Raw genomic sequence first — 20489 nt, forward strand, 5'->3', positions numbered from 1 at the left:
GCTGACAAAACTTCTCAGCCACTGGGCATACAGTGTATCTAGAGTGTTAGAGACAGGGGGCATACAGTGTATCTAGAGTGTTAGAGACAGAGGGCATACAGTGTATCTAGAGTGTTAGAGACAGAGGGCATACAGTGTATCTAGAGTGTTACAGAGGGCATACAGTGTATCTAGAATGTTAGAGACAGAGGGCATACAGTGTATCTAGAGTGTTAGAGACAGAGGGCATACAGTGTATCTAGAGTGTTAGAGACAGAGGGCATACAGTGTATCTAGAGTGTTAGAGACAGAGGGCATACAGTGTATCTAGAGTGTTAGAGATAGAGGGCATACAGAGTATCTAGAGTGTTAGAGACAGAGGGCATACAGTGTATCTAGAGTGTTAGAGACAGAGGGCATACAGTGTATCTAGAGTGTTAGAGACAGAGGGCATACAGTGTATCTAGAGTGTTAGAGACAGATGGCATACAGTGTATCTAGAGTGTTAGAGACAGAGGGCATACAGTGTATCTAGAGTGTTAGAGACAGAGGGCATACAGTGTATCTAGAGTGTTAGAGACAGAGGGCATACAGAGTATCTAGAGTGTTAGAGACAGAGGGCATACAGTGTATCTAGGGTTCAGAGAGGAGAACACACCCGGTGATCCTTTAACTCCATGTCCTCCACAGGCTTCTTCAATTCTCTAGCTAGCTGCAACTCCAGACGTCTTTGTTCCTGCAATCAGACATTCATTTGTTCAAATTTCATCAATAAAGGATCCATTGCCATGTCAAGGAGCAGAGAATCAGAAAAAAAATGTCAAGCCTTACCATCTTTTTCTCCCTATGTAGTCTCTTCTCCATCATCCTGTCCTCCTTCAGTTTATCTTTCTGCAACAAGAAAATCAACTCACATTCACAACCTGATCTCGGCTGAGATGGCTAGCCTGGATATTTGAAATGATGTCTTTGGTGAAGGCATCAGTCCAAATATCCAGTCGAGCTGAATCTCAGCCGAGATTAATCCACAACTATACTGTTGATTTCAAATGAATTAACGTGACTTTGTATTTAAAAGTTCTGGTGAGTACTAACTGCCTGTTTCTTTTGATGTTCAATGGCTTTAACCAACATAAAATGGTGTCGTTTACGCTCCCTTTCCTAGAATTACAAAGTTTCATCTCAACACTTAACAAGAGATGCAACAAAAATATGATCTGGTAGTTCGAACACAAATTCTTTGTTAAAAGTTTCTTTTGATTTAAATACGAGGATAATTTTTCCGTTGTTAAAACTCACCTGTTCTTTGGCTATGATGGCCTGGTGTCTTTTCATTTCTCTTTCCTGGAAAAACAATATGTACCTTGAATCAGAAAAAAATTGAAGTCTGTATGTTGCATTATTGATTTCTTTTTAGCAATATTTAAAAACTTTCAGTACTCTGATGAAATAATACCACTAAATGGCAGTTTCAAACTAGAATAGCATGCATGTGAATATTACAAAGCAGAAGTTCTTTGTGTTGACTTGATCACAAATTAATAATGAATTATAATGAAAAAAAGAAGGGAGATATTTATAAATAATGGCAAAGTGAGCCAGATTTGCAATGACAAAAGAGAAAAAAACTTCATAAGAGTCAAATGGTCATGAATCGTAAATATTATTTGCACATAAATAAAAGCTGTTTTGAAGTAATAAAAGAATGATTTTGTACAACAGCATGACTTGTATATCCAATCCTTAGCAATGGAATGACGATTAACATAACATTAGACCATTCAAAAAAACTGAACATGTGTAAAATCTTGAGAGGTAACAAATTTGCCATAGAGAACGAAGCTGTAGTAATTTTATAAGATATGACAAAATCACAATTAAAATTCATAACAATCACATTCTATTTGGCTATTCGCTTCTTCAGCATGTCAAAATATAGAGTAAATCTGCTTTCAGAAATGTTCTGAAGAGTATATTGTAAAATTAGTATATACAATATGTATGATACACATATTAATGAATGAATTTGATTTAGAACTTTCCTCACATCAAGTACTACGACTGAAATATTAAAGAGCATTGAACATTTTCAGTTTTTGTGCGAGTATCCTTCTGTTCTAAGTGTTAAATAGAATACGAAGTCGACATGTAATGTGTTTCTCCTGACAAAACACTATCAATTGTTAACTTATCTGTGAATTACGAAATTAACTTGAATTCTTGTGATCCTAATTAATCATACAATGTCAGATCACATTTCCTCATTACTACATATTGTAGCATTATTACAAAGAAATGCTGATAAAAATCTGCCTCATACATACACATATATATACATTATACTTGAATTCAGTTCATTTTGGTACTGTGTTTGTCATAGATGGTTAGCTTTAATGATAATCAGTTTATTTAGTGTATTTACATACATGAGGAATTACACAAATTAAATAATTATGTAACTACACAAGGAAATGTTCCTGGTTTATGCTTGCAGAAAAAAATAATTGATATACAATACACTATACGTGTCTGATAATGAAACTTATATGTTCAATGAAGCTGTCAGACTGAAGGACAACTTTGCAAAATAATAATATAAAGCAACATTCAAAACTACAAGCTTAGGGTTGGACATTGGTACTAAGTATTTGACACCTTCAATAAATCAGTCTTACACTATTACTTGTTGGTATTTGTTCCAAGCTATGTAGGCGACACTTGATGAAATTTCATTGCAATTCCAACCTAAAAACTATAATCTTGGATCTACTGAATGAAACTAAGAATGCTATATGACAGTAGCATTACTGGGAATCAGAATGATATGCAGTGGGTGTTGGTGTGTGTATTAGTTCGAATTTCCAGGACTACATATGATAAGTGTCTCTAATCATTGATAAAAAATTGATATTCAGGCTTTTGTTTCAAAGTTTATGTCGTGCAAGAATCCCATACAACTTTATTGTTATTCTAAATTTGATGAAAATTATGTTAACATAGAACTATGACATCATAAACAGGAAATTGTAAAGCTATTTTCAATATTTTGATGTAAAATGGCTGTTTTTCAGGGTTTTTCACATTGAGCACAGGCTAGGACATACTTTGTGCATATATATATATATATATATATATATATATATATATATATAGCATAATATATATATTTATTATATATATATATATATACACACACACACACACACACAGTGTACTCCAGATATAATGAAATTCAGGGGACCGACCTGAATTGTTCATTATATCCAAAGTTCAATATAATCAATGCTGATCTACACAAATATTGCTACTGGGGGATTTATTTTAACTTCAATATAACAGATAGTTCAATATAATCAACTTCAATACAAGAGGTACTGTGAGCAATGCTCACTAAGAATACCCCCCGCTTACCCCAATCTCCCAAAGGGTGTTGGTAATAGGTATAAACTACCTCTTTTCTGAGTGTAAAAAACAAATGGCATGACAAACCGAACCATATTGCTACTTCGATGTCCAGTGCGCGTGACCTTTGACCTTTTGACCCCAAAATCGATAGGGAACATCTTCATCCCATGGGTAGTCCATATGTATGATATGGTGACTGCAGGTGGAAAGGATAATGCTTTAGAGCCCGGAAACCATATTGCTACTTCGATGTCCAGTGCGCGTGACCTTTGACCTTTTGACCCCAAAATCGATAGGGAACATCTTCATCCCATGGGTAGTCCATATGTATGATATGGTGACTGTAGGTGGAAAGGATAACGCTTTAGAGCCCGGAAACCATATTGCTACTTCGATGTCCAGTGCGCTTGACCTTTGACCTTTTGACCCCAAAATCGATAGGGAACATCTTCATCCCATGGGTAGTCCATATGTATGATATGGTGACGGTAGGTGGAAAGGATAACGCTTTAGAGCCCGGAAACCATATTGCTTCTTCGCTGTCCAGTGCGCTTGACCTTTGACCTTTTGACCCCAAAATCGATAGGGAACATCTTCATCCCATGGGTAGTCCATATGTATGATATGGTGACGGTAGGTGGAAAGGATAATGCTTTAGAGTCCGGAAACCATTGCGTCTACAGACGGACGGACGGACGGACAGACGGACAACCCGATTCCAGTATACCCCCCCCACAACTTGTTGCGGGGGGTATAATGTTGCGGGGGGTATAATAAGTGGAGTGGACAGTACCATAGGTTTATCTTTCCAGTAACAAATATAACAAAAACATTTGTTTGGTCCAAAGCCTGGCTCTTAAGTTTTCTGAATGAAAGACATTCACACAAATGAGCATTTTAACTCCATTCAATTTAAATGGAAAGAAATCGTGTCACTTTAGACACTACATATGCCTGATTGAAAAGATCAGAGACAAATTATGTGAAATGGTATTAGACATAATCCCTTTTAGTCTCCCTTTAAAACTTTTAACATTTTGAGTTTGACGAGAGTCCAGAAAGACTGTTACCATATATAGTCCTTTCATTAAAGTACATGTATTTACATATTGGAAAAAAGAAAACATGATTAATTGAAACATAATTCCTTATCCAAACTTCTAAATGACAGTCTTATTTCAATGGGTTTTTTTTTTCTTTCACAAAAATAAAACATGACTAAAAAATATCATGAAGCAATGGTGTTTAGAATTTTTTCAGGAAAAATGAAGGAGGCCCAGGTAATCTATTGTTGGTTTTTAAAGAAAAAATACAGTTGGCCTAGAAAATGACTATAACTATCAGTGACTTAATTTGCTTTTTCGTGCTCTCGGATTCATACACAATAACTATATTAAGCAGTGTTCAGTTTAGTGTAAATTACTGCATTGACAATAGAATCAATAACAGTATTGTTAATAAATATCGCTTCATTCCAAAATACCAGTGTGTTATTATAAAGTTTCATCATGAAAACAGTGTCCAACCCTGTACAAGTTACTGAAATACAGAAGTATAGGAGATTATTATATTTTGGGTTTTTTTGTTTTTTTGATTAAGAGAAAAACTAAACTGGACTAGAGAGAGAACAGAATGCTTTTTACATAGTCTGATTACACAGGTATAATAAAAGCAAGAGCTATAGAACTGCCTTCAATACATAATATGCATAATGAGGACATTAATGGGAGGAAACTAGCTGTCAAATCAGAGGATGAAACTACACAGTTGTCCTACTTACTCTTTCAAGGTGATACCATAAAAGGTTTGACTGGAACAAACATTGAATACAGATAAAAAAATATTCAAACCAAATTTTGTGCAACAATATATATTCCACCTAGACAATTAGAATATTCTGAGGTTTTCCCCCAAGCATTACCATTTTTCTTCTCTATTTCATCAATATATATTATACATGTATATTTATGTACACAACAATGCTTAGCTCTCCAAGGCAAATTTGCAATAGCATCACAGGCATTCATAAAACAGAAAGAAACAAGAAAATATGTATTTTAAAGTAAATTCATAATGAAAACCAAAAAAAAAAATAAATAAATAAATAAAAAATGTTGCAAAATGAGAAATGATATGAATAATCTCAAGAATAAAATTTTATACTGCTGTCTCAGCCATGATAACTATCTTTCTACACCTCTGAAAATAATATATTTAAGTTACATTAATCATGAAATAATATGTATGTACATATATGTACTTTTTGTTGTAAATGGCAAGCATATTCTTTAGTTAGAATTTATCTGTGAACGAGTCTGTATTTCATCGTAAGAATTTTGCAAGAACTTGAATTTTTTTGTACAAGTATTTACTTTTCCTTAGTAAGAATTCATTTGTACACGTCTTTAGTAAAATACTATATGTACGTAATGTACAGGTATGTGCTTTTCTTTAGTAAAATATTATATGCATATATACTCTTCTTTAGTTAGAATACTTTTGTTCAATAAGAATTTACATGTACATGTATGTATTCTTCTTTGTGTGTAATCTAGTAAGTATTTATTTGTACTGTTTATGTACATGCATGTCTTTTCTTTAGTAAGAATTTATTTTGAACATGCATGTACTTTTCTTTAGTATTTAAGTATTCATTTGAACATGCATGTACTTTTCTTCAGTAAATATTTATTTGTACAAGAGCAATCATGACAAGGTGTAAAGGATCTCAGACAAAAATCATAATTTCATACTGCGAAAAAATAGCAGCTCACATTCCATATCTAGTTAAGCACACATTGAGAAGGTTGCAGCACTTATCTAACGTCCTAATAGTCTTGTTACAATGGGAATGGATAAAGCTGTGTGACCCCCACCCCTCGAGGTTTAGTTAGATTAGTTTTGTAATGATAAAAACTTTGCATGGTATGCATGTTAAACCTTTTGTCCAGTTTCCCCCTAGAAACCTTTGGTTGCATATACTACCATAACCAAAAAGTACTGTATAAGTAGAATTTTTAGCGAGACACAAAAGCGATTTTTCCATAAAAATGAGAATATATATTTAGTGAGAGCTCATTTTAGTGACATTATAATTCCAGGAAAGATAACTTTTACCTCCAATATGAAATAAATTGTTAGCGGTATTCAATTTTAGCAACCTGATCACTCTCGCTAATAATACCAAAATTCAATCCACACTAAAAATTCTGCTTATACAGTAAGACAAAATGAAAGACACCATGAAACACTTTCTAAGCCTCTTGTAAATAAACAGCAACATGTTTTAAGTGTGGGTTTCTAAGCCTCTTGTAAATAAACAGCAACATGTTTTAAGTGTGGGTTTCTAGCCTATTGTAAATAAACAGCAACATGTTTTAAGTGTGGGTTTCTAGCCTCTTGTAAATAAACAGCAACATGTTTTAAGTGTGGGTTTCTAGCCTCTTGTAAATAAACAGCGACATGTTTTAAGTGTGGGTTTCTAAGCCTCTTGTAAATAAACAGCGACATGTTTTAAGTGTGGGAGTAATAGAAGTCTGAATATCTTCTTTCAAATTGTGGAGGGACTATGTGATAACTAGATTCTATAATGTTAACACGAGACTCTAGAATTGTGGAGAGACTGTGTGATAACTAGATTCTATAATGTTAACACGAGACTCTAGAATTGTGGAGGGACTGTGTGATAACTAGATTCTATAATGTTAACACGAGACTCTAGAATTGCTTTGAAAGTATTAGACTAAAGATATTTTTTTCCATTTCTCAGTTGAGTCCTGCACCTCTGTTAACATGCTCATGCATCACCTTCATCATACTTATGTAACACAACAAGAAACGCTACACTACATCATTGTATGCTGTAAACTCACTTGAAAATTTACCAGTGATAAAATTGTTAGAAGAGAGTAATTTTCACAACTGAGATAAACTTAAACAAATACACAAAACATTAAAGGAATGGTTCGCAGCAAGAAATATTCCCAAAGACGAGGCTCTTGCAAACTTCGAAAAAATTTCTCACACATGAATAAAAGTTGGTTTATAAAGTACAGCTTTAACTTTGCTCCTGGTCAGTTTTATGTATTTGTGTTTGTGCATTTCTAAATTTTTTATGCCCACTTTAATGAATGTTACAGATAGGTTACACCTGCTCATTGCAGTTTTGATTCCAAAGATTTGGCCTGCAGTGAACATGGAAAAAACTAAAATGCAGCAAAAAGAAGGCTGTACACATAATTACAAGAATTTTTTCAGGTTCACAGTCATGGAATAGTTTGAAGCTTAAATCTAAAGCAATTCTTTTGCATTGAAATTATTTTCAAGTTTATAGAATAAATAAATATGGACCACACAGCTTTATATAGATCACACAGCTTCATATAAATCACACAGCTTCATATAAATCACACCGCTTTAAAATCTACCAAAATTAAAAATACCCAATAAATAATTTAGAAATGAAAAGAACTTAGTGAGCGCCAAAGAGTAAGCGAGACGTGAATATGGGTGAGATATGTACTGTACCTCCAGGATCTGCTGCGCTCGCATCTCGCGCTCCATCCTCATCTGTTCCTGGCGCTGGTGTTTCTCCTGCTCTCTCAGGGCCCGCAACTGTTCTTTCTGCTTCCTCTTTTCGACTGCTGCGGAAAAAAAAAACTTCCATGCTCATTCACTAGTCAAAACTTTCCCTCTGAACCCATTTCAAAAAGTTTATAAACATGAAATTTAAGCATGATACATATTTATATTTGGCAAAAGCATATATAATGTAGTTCGAAATGAAAAACAAACAAAAAAACCCACACCAAATAATGCATACAAATATTAAAAATTGTATTGAATGGATTTTCAAAAAGAGTTTAAAGGAAGAGCAACATACATGTATCTACAAATAAATATTCCTAGGTAAAATGTCCAAAAAAAAATAAAATTGTAAATTATAAAATATAAAAGGCAGCATCATTTCATGATGAATAAAGCATGCTACTCATCTTGAAACAAACAAACATCCAACATTCATGTGCCCCACAAGCTCAGTCCATTTAACATATCCCAATAGCTCAGTCCATTTAACATATCCCAATAGCTCAGTCCATTTAACATATCCCAATAGCTCAGTCCATTTAACATCTATATTTCAACATTGAACTTTCCCTATTACTTCTTAAAACTTCCTACCTTGTGTATGCTTCATAAATGATTTGTTTTGTAGGCCAGGCAGCCTCCACACCTTAATCTCTAAAACGACTATCCCTACATCATTTTCACTTCCATTGAAAAGTTTATACTGAATAACAGATTGCATACACTGTGTCTTGTATCAAGTCCTCCAATATCAATTAAAGAAAGACAGCCGGGCGAACAACATATATATGAAATTCAGCGACTGTGAACCACAGCAAAATGAAATGCAAATGACATTATGTATTGTTATCCGGTTAATCGTGACAAACGCATCTAAAGAACCATGTAGTAGCTGTGTTGTCAAAAACATACTGAAGAAAATTTGATGGTTGGAAAGTCATGAAAAAATTGCAGTATCGTAGATATCATTAATCTGTCCCAAGAAACACAAGAGCTTAGAGATTCTAAAACACAAACATTAAGCAACTTTTGCGACTTTTGTTTTTAAAAGCGAAACAAGCAAAACAACTGGTACAAAACTGTCAGGAGCACTGGATTGAGGCAGATGAAGGAAGCAGTAGCCAGGCCGATTCTCATTTGTCTGACCTGAGGCATTGGGGTCACATGACAGGATGTTGTCTGGTAGACAATAAATCTGTGACTGCCAGTCAGTAGTAGATGAAGAGGAAGGTTCAGGAGAAGCACTACCTCGATTTTCCCGGATTTTACGGACTGTGTCCTTCTGCTTCAGTTTCTCGCTTTTTCTCTGTATCTTGAATTCTGCGGCACGTTTAGCCATCTCTGCAAAACAGAAAAATATATACACCAAAGGTGTACAATCTGTGTACCATACATATCAAACAAATGAAAATGGAAATATGGCATTGTAATTATATAACGATGACTGAAACTTTAACTAAAAACTATTTCCTGCAAACCCTCATTTGTGACCTTCATCCCCCCTTTACCCTTTAAACATTTCAGATGTTGTCCTTTAACTAGACTTGTCCTAATTGGGACTGATACCCCCAAACATTTACATATATGCTGTGATGAACAAAGTGGGATTATGTCACTCTGCGATGGGAAATCAGTTAGTAACTATGCTTTGATTTCAAAACCAAAATCTTGCATATATAACATTCTGCAAAACAAGCTTTAACTTAAAGACGAAACAAGTAGAAATACAACTGCAATAATGAAACAGTGTCTCCTCTTAAAATAAGGAACAAACCTTGCTGCTCCATGCGTTTCTTGAGTTTCTGCTCCATCATCTGCTTGGCGAGCTGAATTTGTTTGTTCTGTTTTTCCTGTCGTCTGCTTCCCTTCATTTGTTTCATCTTCAGTAACTTTTGTCTCTTGCTTTCTATAAGGGCCATCCTCTCCCTCACTTGCTCATCATTCAACTTTACAATCTCCTAGAAAAAAGATGAAAAAAAAAAAAAAAAAGTTAATTGAGGAGGAATTAAAGCATGACCTCATTCTTGTCGTTAACTTGCAACAACATGTGCCATATGCATACAAAACATATTTCGAAATATTCCTTCAAATGTAATTTTTTTTAATAGTAAATTCAATAGCTAAATCAATACTGATGTAAATATTGAATAAAACAATGTCTTTCTCCGATTATCACACACACGATGTGAGTTTGTAAACTTGCACTTACTGCAGTTCCTGCTTGGCCTTCAAAAAACTGTCCCACTTTTACCCTGGTGTTGAAGGAGAAATTTTCTCTGCCAAACTCCTTGATATTATTTCTTTCAAGATACTGAAATATTACATACACGATATAAATATGTAAAGCTACTGAAATATTAAATACTGGAATATGAATGTCAAGCATTTTACACTCTCTGAATCTCTCTCTCTCTCTTTCTCTTTTACTCTCTCCATCTCCCAAACATATCCCGAAAGTAAAATTGCATTTCATGTAGCAAAATTTAGGTACTGCATTTTTCAAATTTTTAAATACAATGAAAGCAGAGCGAGACTGCAACTCAAAAGTGAGACTTTAATCTTGTGAAAACAATACTTCAAAAGTTTTCTACATCGAGCGTGACAATACCTAGATATTCTTACCACATGAATCACACAGTATATATGTGTGTAACTTGATATGATCACCCAAAGTTTAGGTGTGACAAGCAGTTAACAGGTCAACTCAAAATAATTACCATGCCCACCCCCAATTCTGACATCATTTTCATTAAGAAGACAACAAAACATTTCAAGATTACATGAAAACTATCTTTCTTCAGGATGCTACAAGCATCTCTTAAAATCAAATATTTTACCCTCATAACATCTGGAATGGTTTTCATTTTCTTTCCGCAAGGACCGAAGTAAAGCACCTCCCCAATGAACCCTCGCTTGCCGATGGCATGGATGGTTGTACTCCGTTTGAAGCCATGATCTAGCGGGATCTGTAAAGCTGCCTCATCCATTTGTACGCGGGGTTTCTTGGTTGGTGAAGCTAAAAATGAAGTTTCCAATTAGTTTCAAAGTTACATTGAATTACCTCCCTTTAACCAACATATTTTGCACCATAAAATTACAGTATGACTGAAAGAATAAGAATCTATTCTAATAAAGGTCTGATAAACACTCACATTCCGACATTTCATCAGCACTCCTTTTGGAACATGTGCTCCTCGTATCTTTGCTGGAACCAAGATGTTCATTTGTCGAGTCCGAGATCTCACTCATCGAATCCATGCCTGCCTGGTTCTCATTCTCGCTGTCCGAATCCTCTGACTCCCCTGATCCAGAGTCATTAGAATTCTCCTCTTCCAGCATGGCTCGGACTTTGGCCTCCAGTTTCTCGTCCACAGTCATCTGGTTGCTAGACTCTGCCTGTGACATCAAAGCACCTTCATTTTTCTTTTCTTGCAACAGCTGAATTTGACAAAAATACTGTATTCTCAAAAACTTACCTTTCCTTAATGTGTGAATTCAAACATTGTGTAAATAAAATATACATTTCACATCAAGAAATTTTACCCTCCAAATAAACAGATTGATTTCTCTCCATTTACCTGATTGATTTTCATGGAGGATGGAGATTTTCCTTTGGTTGTTTTTTCACCACCTCCACGAGCTTTCCGTTCGTCCTCTGACAGCTTCAGGAGCTGCTGAACTTTTAACGTGGTCTCAATTTCCTTCTTCTTCTGATCCTCCAGTTCCTTCTTTTTCTGCTCACTTTTTTCTTGTTGGTATTTTAATTTGTCTTTTGCTCCTTGCTTCAGGAGTTCTTGTTGCTTCTTTTGGTACTACAGAAGACATAAACGGCATGTAAAACAAACTACATTGGCTGAGCACCCTAAAAAGAATTCTTTTAACATCCTAGAAAATAAAACACACGATCAAGATATGAGGTTCACAGTGGGTGTGACCAGTCAACATAGGATGCTTACTCTTCCTAAGCACCTGATCCCACCTCTGGTGTTCCCAGAGGTCCATGCTTGCCCTACTCTCAATTTAGTATTCTTTATATGGCTTATGAGATTGATCACTGTGTGTTATCTTCACTTCTTCATACAAATGTACATTTTAATAACCACATAATTTTTAGAACAAATCTATATTGTATCAAATCTATTTTCCATTTCCAATACCAAAAGAGCTAGGTCCATCTCCTGCTGTTTCTGTTTCTTCATCAGTTTCAGCTCCATCTGTTGAATTCTAAGGTTAGCTTCCAACTGTGCTTTCAGATCATTCTTGTTCTTCAACTGCAAGCATATACGTTTGCAAGTAAATTTCTATGTATTAATTCTATCACAATTTAGATCAAAGTGTACAGCACAACACTGTCATAATGAACACCATTAAATCGAATGACTGCTTATAGCAAAGTGAAAATCATTCCCCACACAGATAAAAAAAAATAAACAAATAACAAACTGAGTAGAATAAATTATGTAGTGGAATACGATGTTCCTGGCTCTTTAAATGTGTTTAATTGTATATAAGAAATAAGGAAACTCACCAACAATGCTTCCTGTTCTTTTTCATGCTTCTCTCTTAGTTTCTTCAGTTGAAGTTCCTGTTTTAACAGAGTTGCGTTTAGCTGTGCTTTTAAATTTTCAGCATCTTTAGTCTGTAAAATATTTTGGGAGTGTGTTTACGATAAGTTCTTTGCAGTGTTTCAGGGAAGTACTAAATATACACTCTCTATGAACATTTCCCTGCATTACCGATACTCTGATCTTTAATCATAAAGGACCCATTGGCAACTGAAAAATTAACTTTACATCAGAGTACAAATGTACTTATCAACTAGCAATATACTAATGTCTACTAACGTCCTCCTCCTGGCCAGTCTGTGTTTGTTTGGGAGGCCTTCCTCTTCCACGCTTCATTGGTTGCATGATGGATGGACGAACACTTTGAATGGGTTTATTCTGCACCCTCTGTCGGATTTGATCAGCTATTAACTTCTTCTTCAGGCCGTCAATGTGTATTGAGGGGGCAGTGCTGTTCTTTTTCGAGCTGTTACATTCAGAATCCATGGTCTCCTCTTCTTCCTCTTGGTTACCATTGACGACAGACCTGTTTGGGACCAAATCATCTTCTGACTGGTCCTCTTCACTTGGATGATGGTCGCCATTTTCTATCACCTAGCAACAAAAAAAACAAAACTTTATATCCTCCTTTCTGCTGGATTGTAATCATTAAGGAAGGATATTATTACATGTATCTAGTGTCTAACATGAGGTGAATAATGATTTGTTGTTGTTTTGTTTTTGGTATAGTTTACACAAATTAAGTAATTTTTACATTTCCTTAAAAAAATGAATAACTTTCTCCTGTCAATCTGAAGGAATATTTCGACTGGCTGTGAACAAAGCAACAAAATGGTTAGCATGCACATGCAAGGAATTAACCAGATCAAAATCTCTCTCAGATTTAAAGTTGATTAATGATTTTTTTTGGTGAAGATATATTATTGCTCACTTGTTCTTCCTTTGCATTCTTTCTCTTTGGACTTTTGAGAGGAGGAGATTCTGACGATGATGCGATACCATTGGTCTCAGTGTGACTAGGTGAAATAGCAGACGACAATTTTGATTTCTTGAATTTTTCAGCCAGCAGACTATTGCCAGTCAAAAGGGACCGCCCAGCCAGCAGGCTTTTCCCTGCCATTAGACTCTCCCCAACACTGGTTATGGTAGTGCTGGTTTTTCTGCTGTTGGTGCTATTGCTGAAGCTGGTGGTAGTGGGGGTTGCTATGGTAGTGGTAGCTTTGGTGACAGTCTTTGGTGAAGACTTTGGTGAGTCTTTTGAGGATGACAAGGAATGTGATTTACTGGCAGAGCTAAACTTTCCTGATAATTCTAAAAACATACATCCACTAGTTATACATGGCAATAACAAACACTAGCTTACACATGTATTTTGGTAGAGACCAGATAAAATCACTATGTACTTTTTGATAATTAAAACTGAATTTTACGTAAAAGAAATATTGTGAGAATCTTGGTCTGAAAACTTTCTTTGAAAAAAATTACATTTCATAGAAGAAGAAATAAAAAACTCAACATGTATGAAATAAACATTAAATTGCAATAAAAACTCCAGCAACATATAAACAATGAAAACCAGTACTCTAGGGAAGGCACACTATAGGTAATGGTGTTAAAAGACTACAATCAATGCAAGAATTGCAAAAAAAAAGGAAAATTCTTACAGAGTCTACAACACACATAAAAGGAAGTATGCCATTCTGAACAGTTACATGTAATTGGATCTTTTTCCTAACTAAAATCATTTTGGAGGTTGGTATTCACTACATTGGACTATATAAGCAAACCACGCTCTAAACAAAACATCCAACTAAGGGGTTGATGATTCAATTTATCAGAAAAATCAAAATTAGGAGAATTAAATTCACAAAACATGGCAGTGAGAAGAAAATGGCCAACATCTTACTGTCTTCATCTGACAGTTCAACTTTTGTCATATCTGGGATTTTAATAGTGAGTGGGGCCCCATTAGGGGGCAGCTCCAGGTTTATAAGCGGGCCTGTGAAGCTTGTACCTAGTAGTGAGCCTGCAAAGAAATCCGGAAATCTGTTATCAAAGTTTGAGGCCCCATAACTCCATAAGGCACCACCTAGATTGTTTAATCAGACAAAAAGAAAACCACACTGTATCTAATTAATATACCATGAGCATTTTTCACAGGACAAATCTAAAATAAAGAGGTTTCAGCTTCATTTTTCTGTGATAATAACCCCTGTATTTTTCTATGAACCAAATCATATAAACATTTTTTCTTCATCAAATTTTTCATGATCCATCAAAACCAGCAAGCGACTTCATTTACATAATAAGAATCTATGACATTGGATATGCAAATGGATCCCAAAGTTGGATTTCAATGTCACCTCGGCTTATAGATATATACTTGGTAGTTCTCAGAATCATGTGATAATTCAATGTAAAAATGGGTAAGGTATGTGTATGTGTGTGTGTGTGTGTGTATATATATATATATATATATATATATATATATATATATATATATATATACACATACACACACACACACACACAGTGTGTTAATTTCATCATTAATAATGGTCCACACCCTACACACTTACAGGACTACATTACATTTTGCCCTTAATACTCTACCCCTGTAGATCACTCCCCCCCCCCCCCCCCCCCCCAATTACTTTCAATCTGCAACTCTTTATATCACATACCAAACCATGTAAGCTCAACCATTCATACCTTTCTTGGGTGTCAGAAGTTGACATAGCCACTGATTTACATAATATACTATAATACTATATATCTATATACATGCAGTAGCTGACAGGTTGTTTTTTTTAAAGCTACATGTAAGTGTTACATAAAGAAATTTTATGTCTAGTAAATACTTTAGCTTAATATCAAACTTTTTTTAAAGGTTAAAGATGTATTACAGTGTATGTGCCTAGGGTGTGCTTACTGGGGCAAATACCTGTATCACAGAATTTCTATACTACACAGATATAATATCATGTAATCATGACCCCTTACCAGGCGGGAGGCTGGCGAGTCCCCTCTCCCCAAGCTCCCCAAACAGGGAGGCACTTGGAAAGGAGGGGTAGTGGCCCAAGAGGGAGAAGGTGCTGGGCAGGTGGGCATAGGGAAGGCCAAATGGATGGACACCTGTCAAATGGAGAATACTCTTATTCTGGAAGAAATCATTTACTTATCGTGTGTGGTGACATATTCGTACTGAATACAGCTGGCATATTTATAGGTATACATTAACACACTGGTATCATATCGACACACACAAAGAAGGAGTGAAAACTGTAAATTTACATCTGGTAGGCATGATGATTTCGTAACAGTAAATATGTATTTCTTACCCAGCAGATTGCCTGCAGCAGCAGCATTATCAAACAGATTGTGACTTGGTTTTGGTGAATTTTTTTCCTTGTTTTCCATAGTACCTGCAGAAATGCAAGACATAAATGAATGCCATTTGCAATGCAATATAATCAAACCGCTAGCAGTCAAGTTATTCTGCAACAAATTTTTTTTCCATTGCTATAGGCAATGAGAATATCTTCACATCCTTACATTTTTAAAAGCAATCGTAACATTTCTACCCGTACTTGCAGATTTCATTATTTGTGCTAATAGGACATAACTGTACAGATTACATACTTTTGAATGGTAAATGCAAAAGCTTAATATTTGAAACAATTAAATAATATAAGGTTCTCAGAAAGTGCTAGAATTGGTCGGATTCAGTAAGAGTCAACTTCATTCCATTAAAACCATTCTGCGTTGTCCCTCTATCGCGGCAGTGGTTTTTCACCATGTATCTGTTCAGTAGCAATTGTCACACAGTCAAAGACTTAGAAGTGACGATATGGATTTTTCAATACAGAATAAACAGCAACCTCTCTTTTTTTTTTTTTTTTTTTTTTGCTCTCTTTCTCTCTTCTCTGCAGCTCAACATTCAAGTGGAAAAAGATATTCCTTTTCGCTGTGTATTGTATGTGTGCCATTAATAATCGGCTGGGCCACATATTGATTCTGGGCAAAGTAAAGGAGTATAGATACAGAACAGGATTAATTTATTTATAGCATGATACCATATTCCTTGTACTTTCTCTCCAATTTTCCCCAAGTGCCATCTTGCGAGGAGAATTAGCAATATACTGGACAGATTTTGGGAAGCAGAATTGCTGGTCGTAATTTTTCCATCTATAGGATTCTTAAGATTTGCTAGCTATATAATGTTTCGATACTGTTATTTCATAATAATTGGGAGAATGTTCTTTGTATTGTATGTGTTATAGATTTATGTTTACAAACTACCTAAGATTTTAAGAAATAGAATCTGGAAATGAATGGTTAGTTGGTTAGTTAGGAAGATAAAGACCTAATTGTGCAATCAAGTACCCAGGCAATGAAAACTTTTAGATGTCTCTGAATATTCCTCGCACAATTTAAAAAAAACAAAAAAAAACAAGCTGTAAGCATTATGTGCCAAAAAATTAATGTTCATTTAAACATTTCAATGGTTGCAATCTAAAAGACTTACTAATTTACATTAATATTGTGCATTTAAATACAAAAATTATTTGCAACTGCCATTAAAAAACAAAAAAAGGTAAAGATCTTGCTGACAAAATTGAGTGCCTGTGAAAGGTGAATTAGGTAGATACTCTAAATCACAAATTCCTTGAGAAAAACATCTGTGCAATTCATGTTTAAATTGAAGTGCTCCCGATCAATGATACTATTTTGTTGACTCCAAAATTCACATTAATCCATTACTTTAAGGAAATACTAATGTGATGTATGTTACACAAAATTGATGAAAGTTACACAAAATTATGCTATTGTTATCACATATAAGCATTAATATCTACTAACCTTTCTGTCGCATTATCTAATATCATTGATTTGTTATTGTTTTTCATGACTAAATGTCAAGGTGAAATTATTTACTCATTAAATAAGTATACTTTTTTGTTTTAGCTTTTACTATATTTGTTTGATAGCTTTGCCCAATGACTATACCTAGTACGGTTTTTTTGATCTTAGAAACACATAGAAGAAAAACTAGCCAGGTTAATTTCTATCATGGTATACATGTACAAGTATATTTTCCATGATCTGCTAAACACAGCAGTTGCATAAACATACAGGATTGTCCATATCAAATAATGTCACACTGACCTGGAAACCACATCATGCACAGAGCTAATTTACAGTTAGGCCTGCATTGTCTAAGTGAAGAGTGTCACTTGAAGCCGGTATATATATATTTTTTATTTAACACAGCCTTGTGGCATTATGTTTTTATAGGAAACAATCTGAGACATCTTCATTTTTGAATGATCTAGGAATTATTCTATATCTGAGGACCCCCCCCCCCCCTCCCTTTTTTTTTTTTTACATCCAATATCAGAACACTTAAATTTATTACCATCAGGTAAAATACTGCACTTATAATATATATATCCAGAATATCAACTGTTTAGAAATCCCTTGTCAGTTACTCCCTCTGTGTCATCTATCATGTAAATTGCATGTATTTGTTTCTCAGATCAATAAATTTCTTAATGCTGTCATACATGGCTTGTCAATTTCTCATGTTGATCAATAAAACTTCCTGACAGTTACATCTCCTTAGTTTTTCTGTATTTGAAAATCCTTCCTAGGATCTTATCATCTGCGAGGAGAGACGGGTCTTCTAATCTCTTAACTGTTTTGATGCATCTTGCTCAAACTCGAGAATCTTTGAGAGAAGACAATGAATGACATGGTCCTAATTTGGCCCCAAACTACATTTTAATGAAGGGTATATGCGTGAACCTTTTTATACACTGTGTTACAAAGAATCATATAACATAATTAAATTTTGTTATATCTGAAATGAATTTAAGTTATGAAGAAAAAAATTAAATCAAAAAATTTCCCTACATTTTTCACGTTTTAGAACCTGCCAATTAACCCTAGCCATATGCAGTCTTTTTTCAAAGTGTTAATAGGAATTCTTTCTATCTGTTCATGAAAAAGACAAATTTTTACTCAACTTGAAATCCAAATTATAGTTTGTTCTCTTATTTCACTAAAGACGGGTAGAAGTGGGAGACATTTGGATGGGTGATTTTACACTGTGACATAATAGAAAGTGAAAATAAAACCTGTAAGAGTGAATTAAACTACAAGTGTCCATCTGTCAATCAATACCTGGTTGATGCCCAACACCTGTCCACCTTACAGGTAACAAAGAGAAAACAAGTTAGTATTCCTACACTTCTACACCACAGGGAATAAAACGACAGTCTACATCGCACACAACACACAAAGAGCATTTATTACAACACAAATTTCTTAAAAGTTTCCATAGAATATTCAATTATATGATGTTGTTTTTCCCTTGATATTAAAGACCTGAATGTCAAAGTTTTGCGAAAGATATATATATATATATTATATATAAAGCATTGAAGCTATGGACAGCCATTGGGCATCGTCTGTTTAAAAAACGACCATCATGCAATTTAACACTGTGGTTTAACACAGAGGAATTGATCTGCTATCATTTCTCTTCAACTAAACAATTCAATATAAACCAGGCACAAAAGGTATATCCCAGGAATGGCTTTTACAGATACAGCTATCGGTTGTTGTGAAAACTTGTTCTAAACTGAGTCACATTTAAACGGTTAAAAACCACATGGGCATATGGTGAACAATGAATTATAAATGAACATTTTTTGTATCCTTCAAAACTACAGCAACATTAATTTGTTTCTTTTATGTAAGTTAGTCGACAAAGAATTTTGAGACGATGTGTGTGTGTGTGTATGTGTTTAAAGATCATGAATTAATATATAATATATACACTTTCTCTGAATGCAAGAATTTTTATTTGCTGAAAGGTCTATCAAGCATCATCTTGTTTATATTGAAGTATGCCACTGAAAAACATGTGTCGACAAACAACAGAAAACAGTTTATAAATTACTTAAAACATGATAAAAGAATCCAAGGCTTTTATTTCCTGAGAGAGAAAATCCTATACTCATTTCCTCTCAAATTTTTCATACTGCGATGCTGTGTTCATTTCTGTAACTGACACTGCAATTTCCTTTAAATGAACTAGAAAAACATTTCTATCAGAGAATGAAGCAAAATTAATCTTGAATAAAAAAAAAAAAATTTTAAATTTAAACAGCTGCCAGTGAACCAAGGGGAATAACTACGTAAGAGTTATTGTAATTGTCCTAATCAACATGTTAGGGAATATTTGATAACTGATGACAGCAAATACAACATAATATTGATTTTTAGGTGGCTGTTTCTAACAGCATGTCTTTTGTATAAGCTTAAATATTCCAGCAATGGAGGAAAATCTTCAAGCCTGACTAGATGACGATTAATTGCATTTGTTGGCAATACTTACAAGCGATTGCAGATATGCGGAGACAGCAGACTAGCTAACTTTGATTGCTAGTAAAGTTGTACTTTCTAGGGCTCTTCATTTTTGTCATTGTCTGAAAAGAAAGGGAAACACATAAAGACAGATACAATGAAAAACTCATGAATGACGAGTACAACTCAATTTCTCATACAGGCCTGGATTTCTCGTACAGAACTCAAGTCGAAACTTGGACTTAATTTTGAGATTTTACTCAAATTTTTGGCTGTTCAACTAGAAGTAAACCCAAACTTAAGTTCAAGATTTTTTCGAGAAATCAAAGCCTGGTCCCTCTAATTTATATTTCTTCTCAAACACCAACAGTTAACTACTGCATAAAAAGTCTTCACATAAATGCATTTAGATGAGTAAAACAGGTACAAAGTCATCTCTTTGTGTACATTTCAAAATTCACAAATAAGAAATTAAAATTCTGATACTGGAGAAGAACAAAGCACACGAAACAGTGAAGGGTCACAAGGGATATATAATCTGCCTTTCCCGTATGTTTAGCCTTTATGCTGTTGTACCTA

At 34.6% G+C, this 20489-nt stretch overlaps 1 protein-coding gene across 40 annotated transcripts in view; it reads right to left on the reverse strand.

Moving 5' to 3' along the window:
* Positions 1–20489, reverse strand: part of LOC125683667 (bromodomain adjacent to zinc finger domain protein 2B-like) — a 49660-nt gene that overhangs the window by 18220 nt on the left and 10951 nt on the right. For 4 of the 40 annotated variants that reach the window (XM_056142623.1, XM_048925093.2, XM_056142622.1 and 1 more), the window contains exons 2-21: positions 19942–20032; positions 15878–15961; positions 15540–15671; positions 14551–14625; positions 13468–13847; positions 12816–13130; positions 12500–12610; positions 12129–12242; positions 11550–11783; positions 11124–11409; positions 10809–10987; positions 10181–10282; positions 9746–9929; positions 9118–9312; positions 7912–8027; positions 5165–5194; positions 1279–1323; positions 1075–1140; positions 811–870; positions 638–715 (exon numbers count right to left, since the gene is read on the reverse strand). In XM_056142623.1, the coding sequence (XP_055998598.1) occupies positions 638–715; positions 811–870; positions 1075–1140; positions 1279–1323; positions 5165–5194; positions 7912–8027; positions 9118–9312; positions 9746–9929; positions 10181–10282; positions 10809–10987; positions 11124–11409; positions 11550–11783; positions 12129–12242; positions 12500–12610; positions 12816–13130; positions 13468–13847; positions 14551–14625; positions 15540–15671; positions 15878–15956 (2781 nt within the window). In that variant the 5' untranslated portion in view covers positions 15957–15961; positions 19942–20032. Of the gene's footprint in view, positions 1–637; positions 716–810; positions 871–1074; positions 1141–1278; positions 1324–5164; positions 5195–7911; positions 8028–9117; positions 9313–9745; positions 9930–10180; positions 10283–10808; positions 10988–11123; positions 11410–11549; positions 11784–12128; positions 12243–12499; positions 12611–12815; positions 13131–13467; positions 13848–14550; positions 14626–15539; positions 15672–15877; positions 20033–20489 lie in introns of all 40 variants that reach the window. The other 36 variants (XM_056142632.1, XM_056142634.1, XM_056142635.1 and 33 more) reach the window with 24 other exon arrangements.

This window comes from Ostrea edulis, chromosome 6 (assembly GCF_947568905.1).
Source record: "Ostrea edulis chromosome 6, xbOstEdul1.1, whole genome shotgun sequence".
NCBI lineage: Eukaryota > Metazoa > Mollusca > Bivalvia > Ostreida > Ostreidae > Ostrea > Ostrea edulis.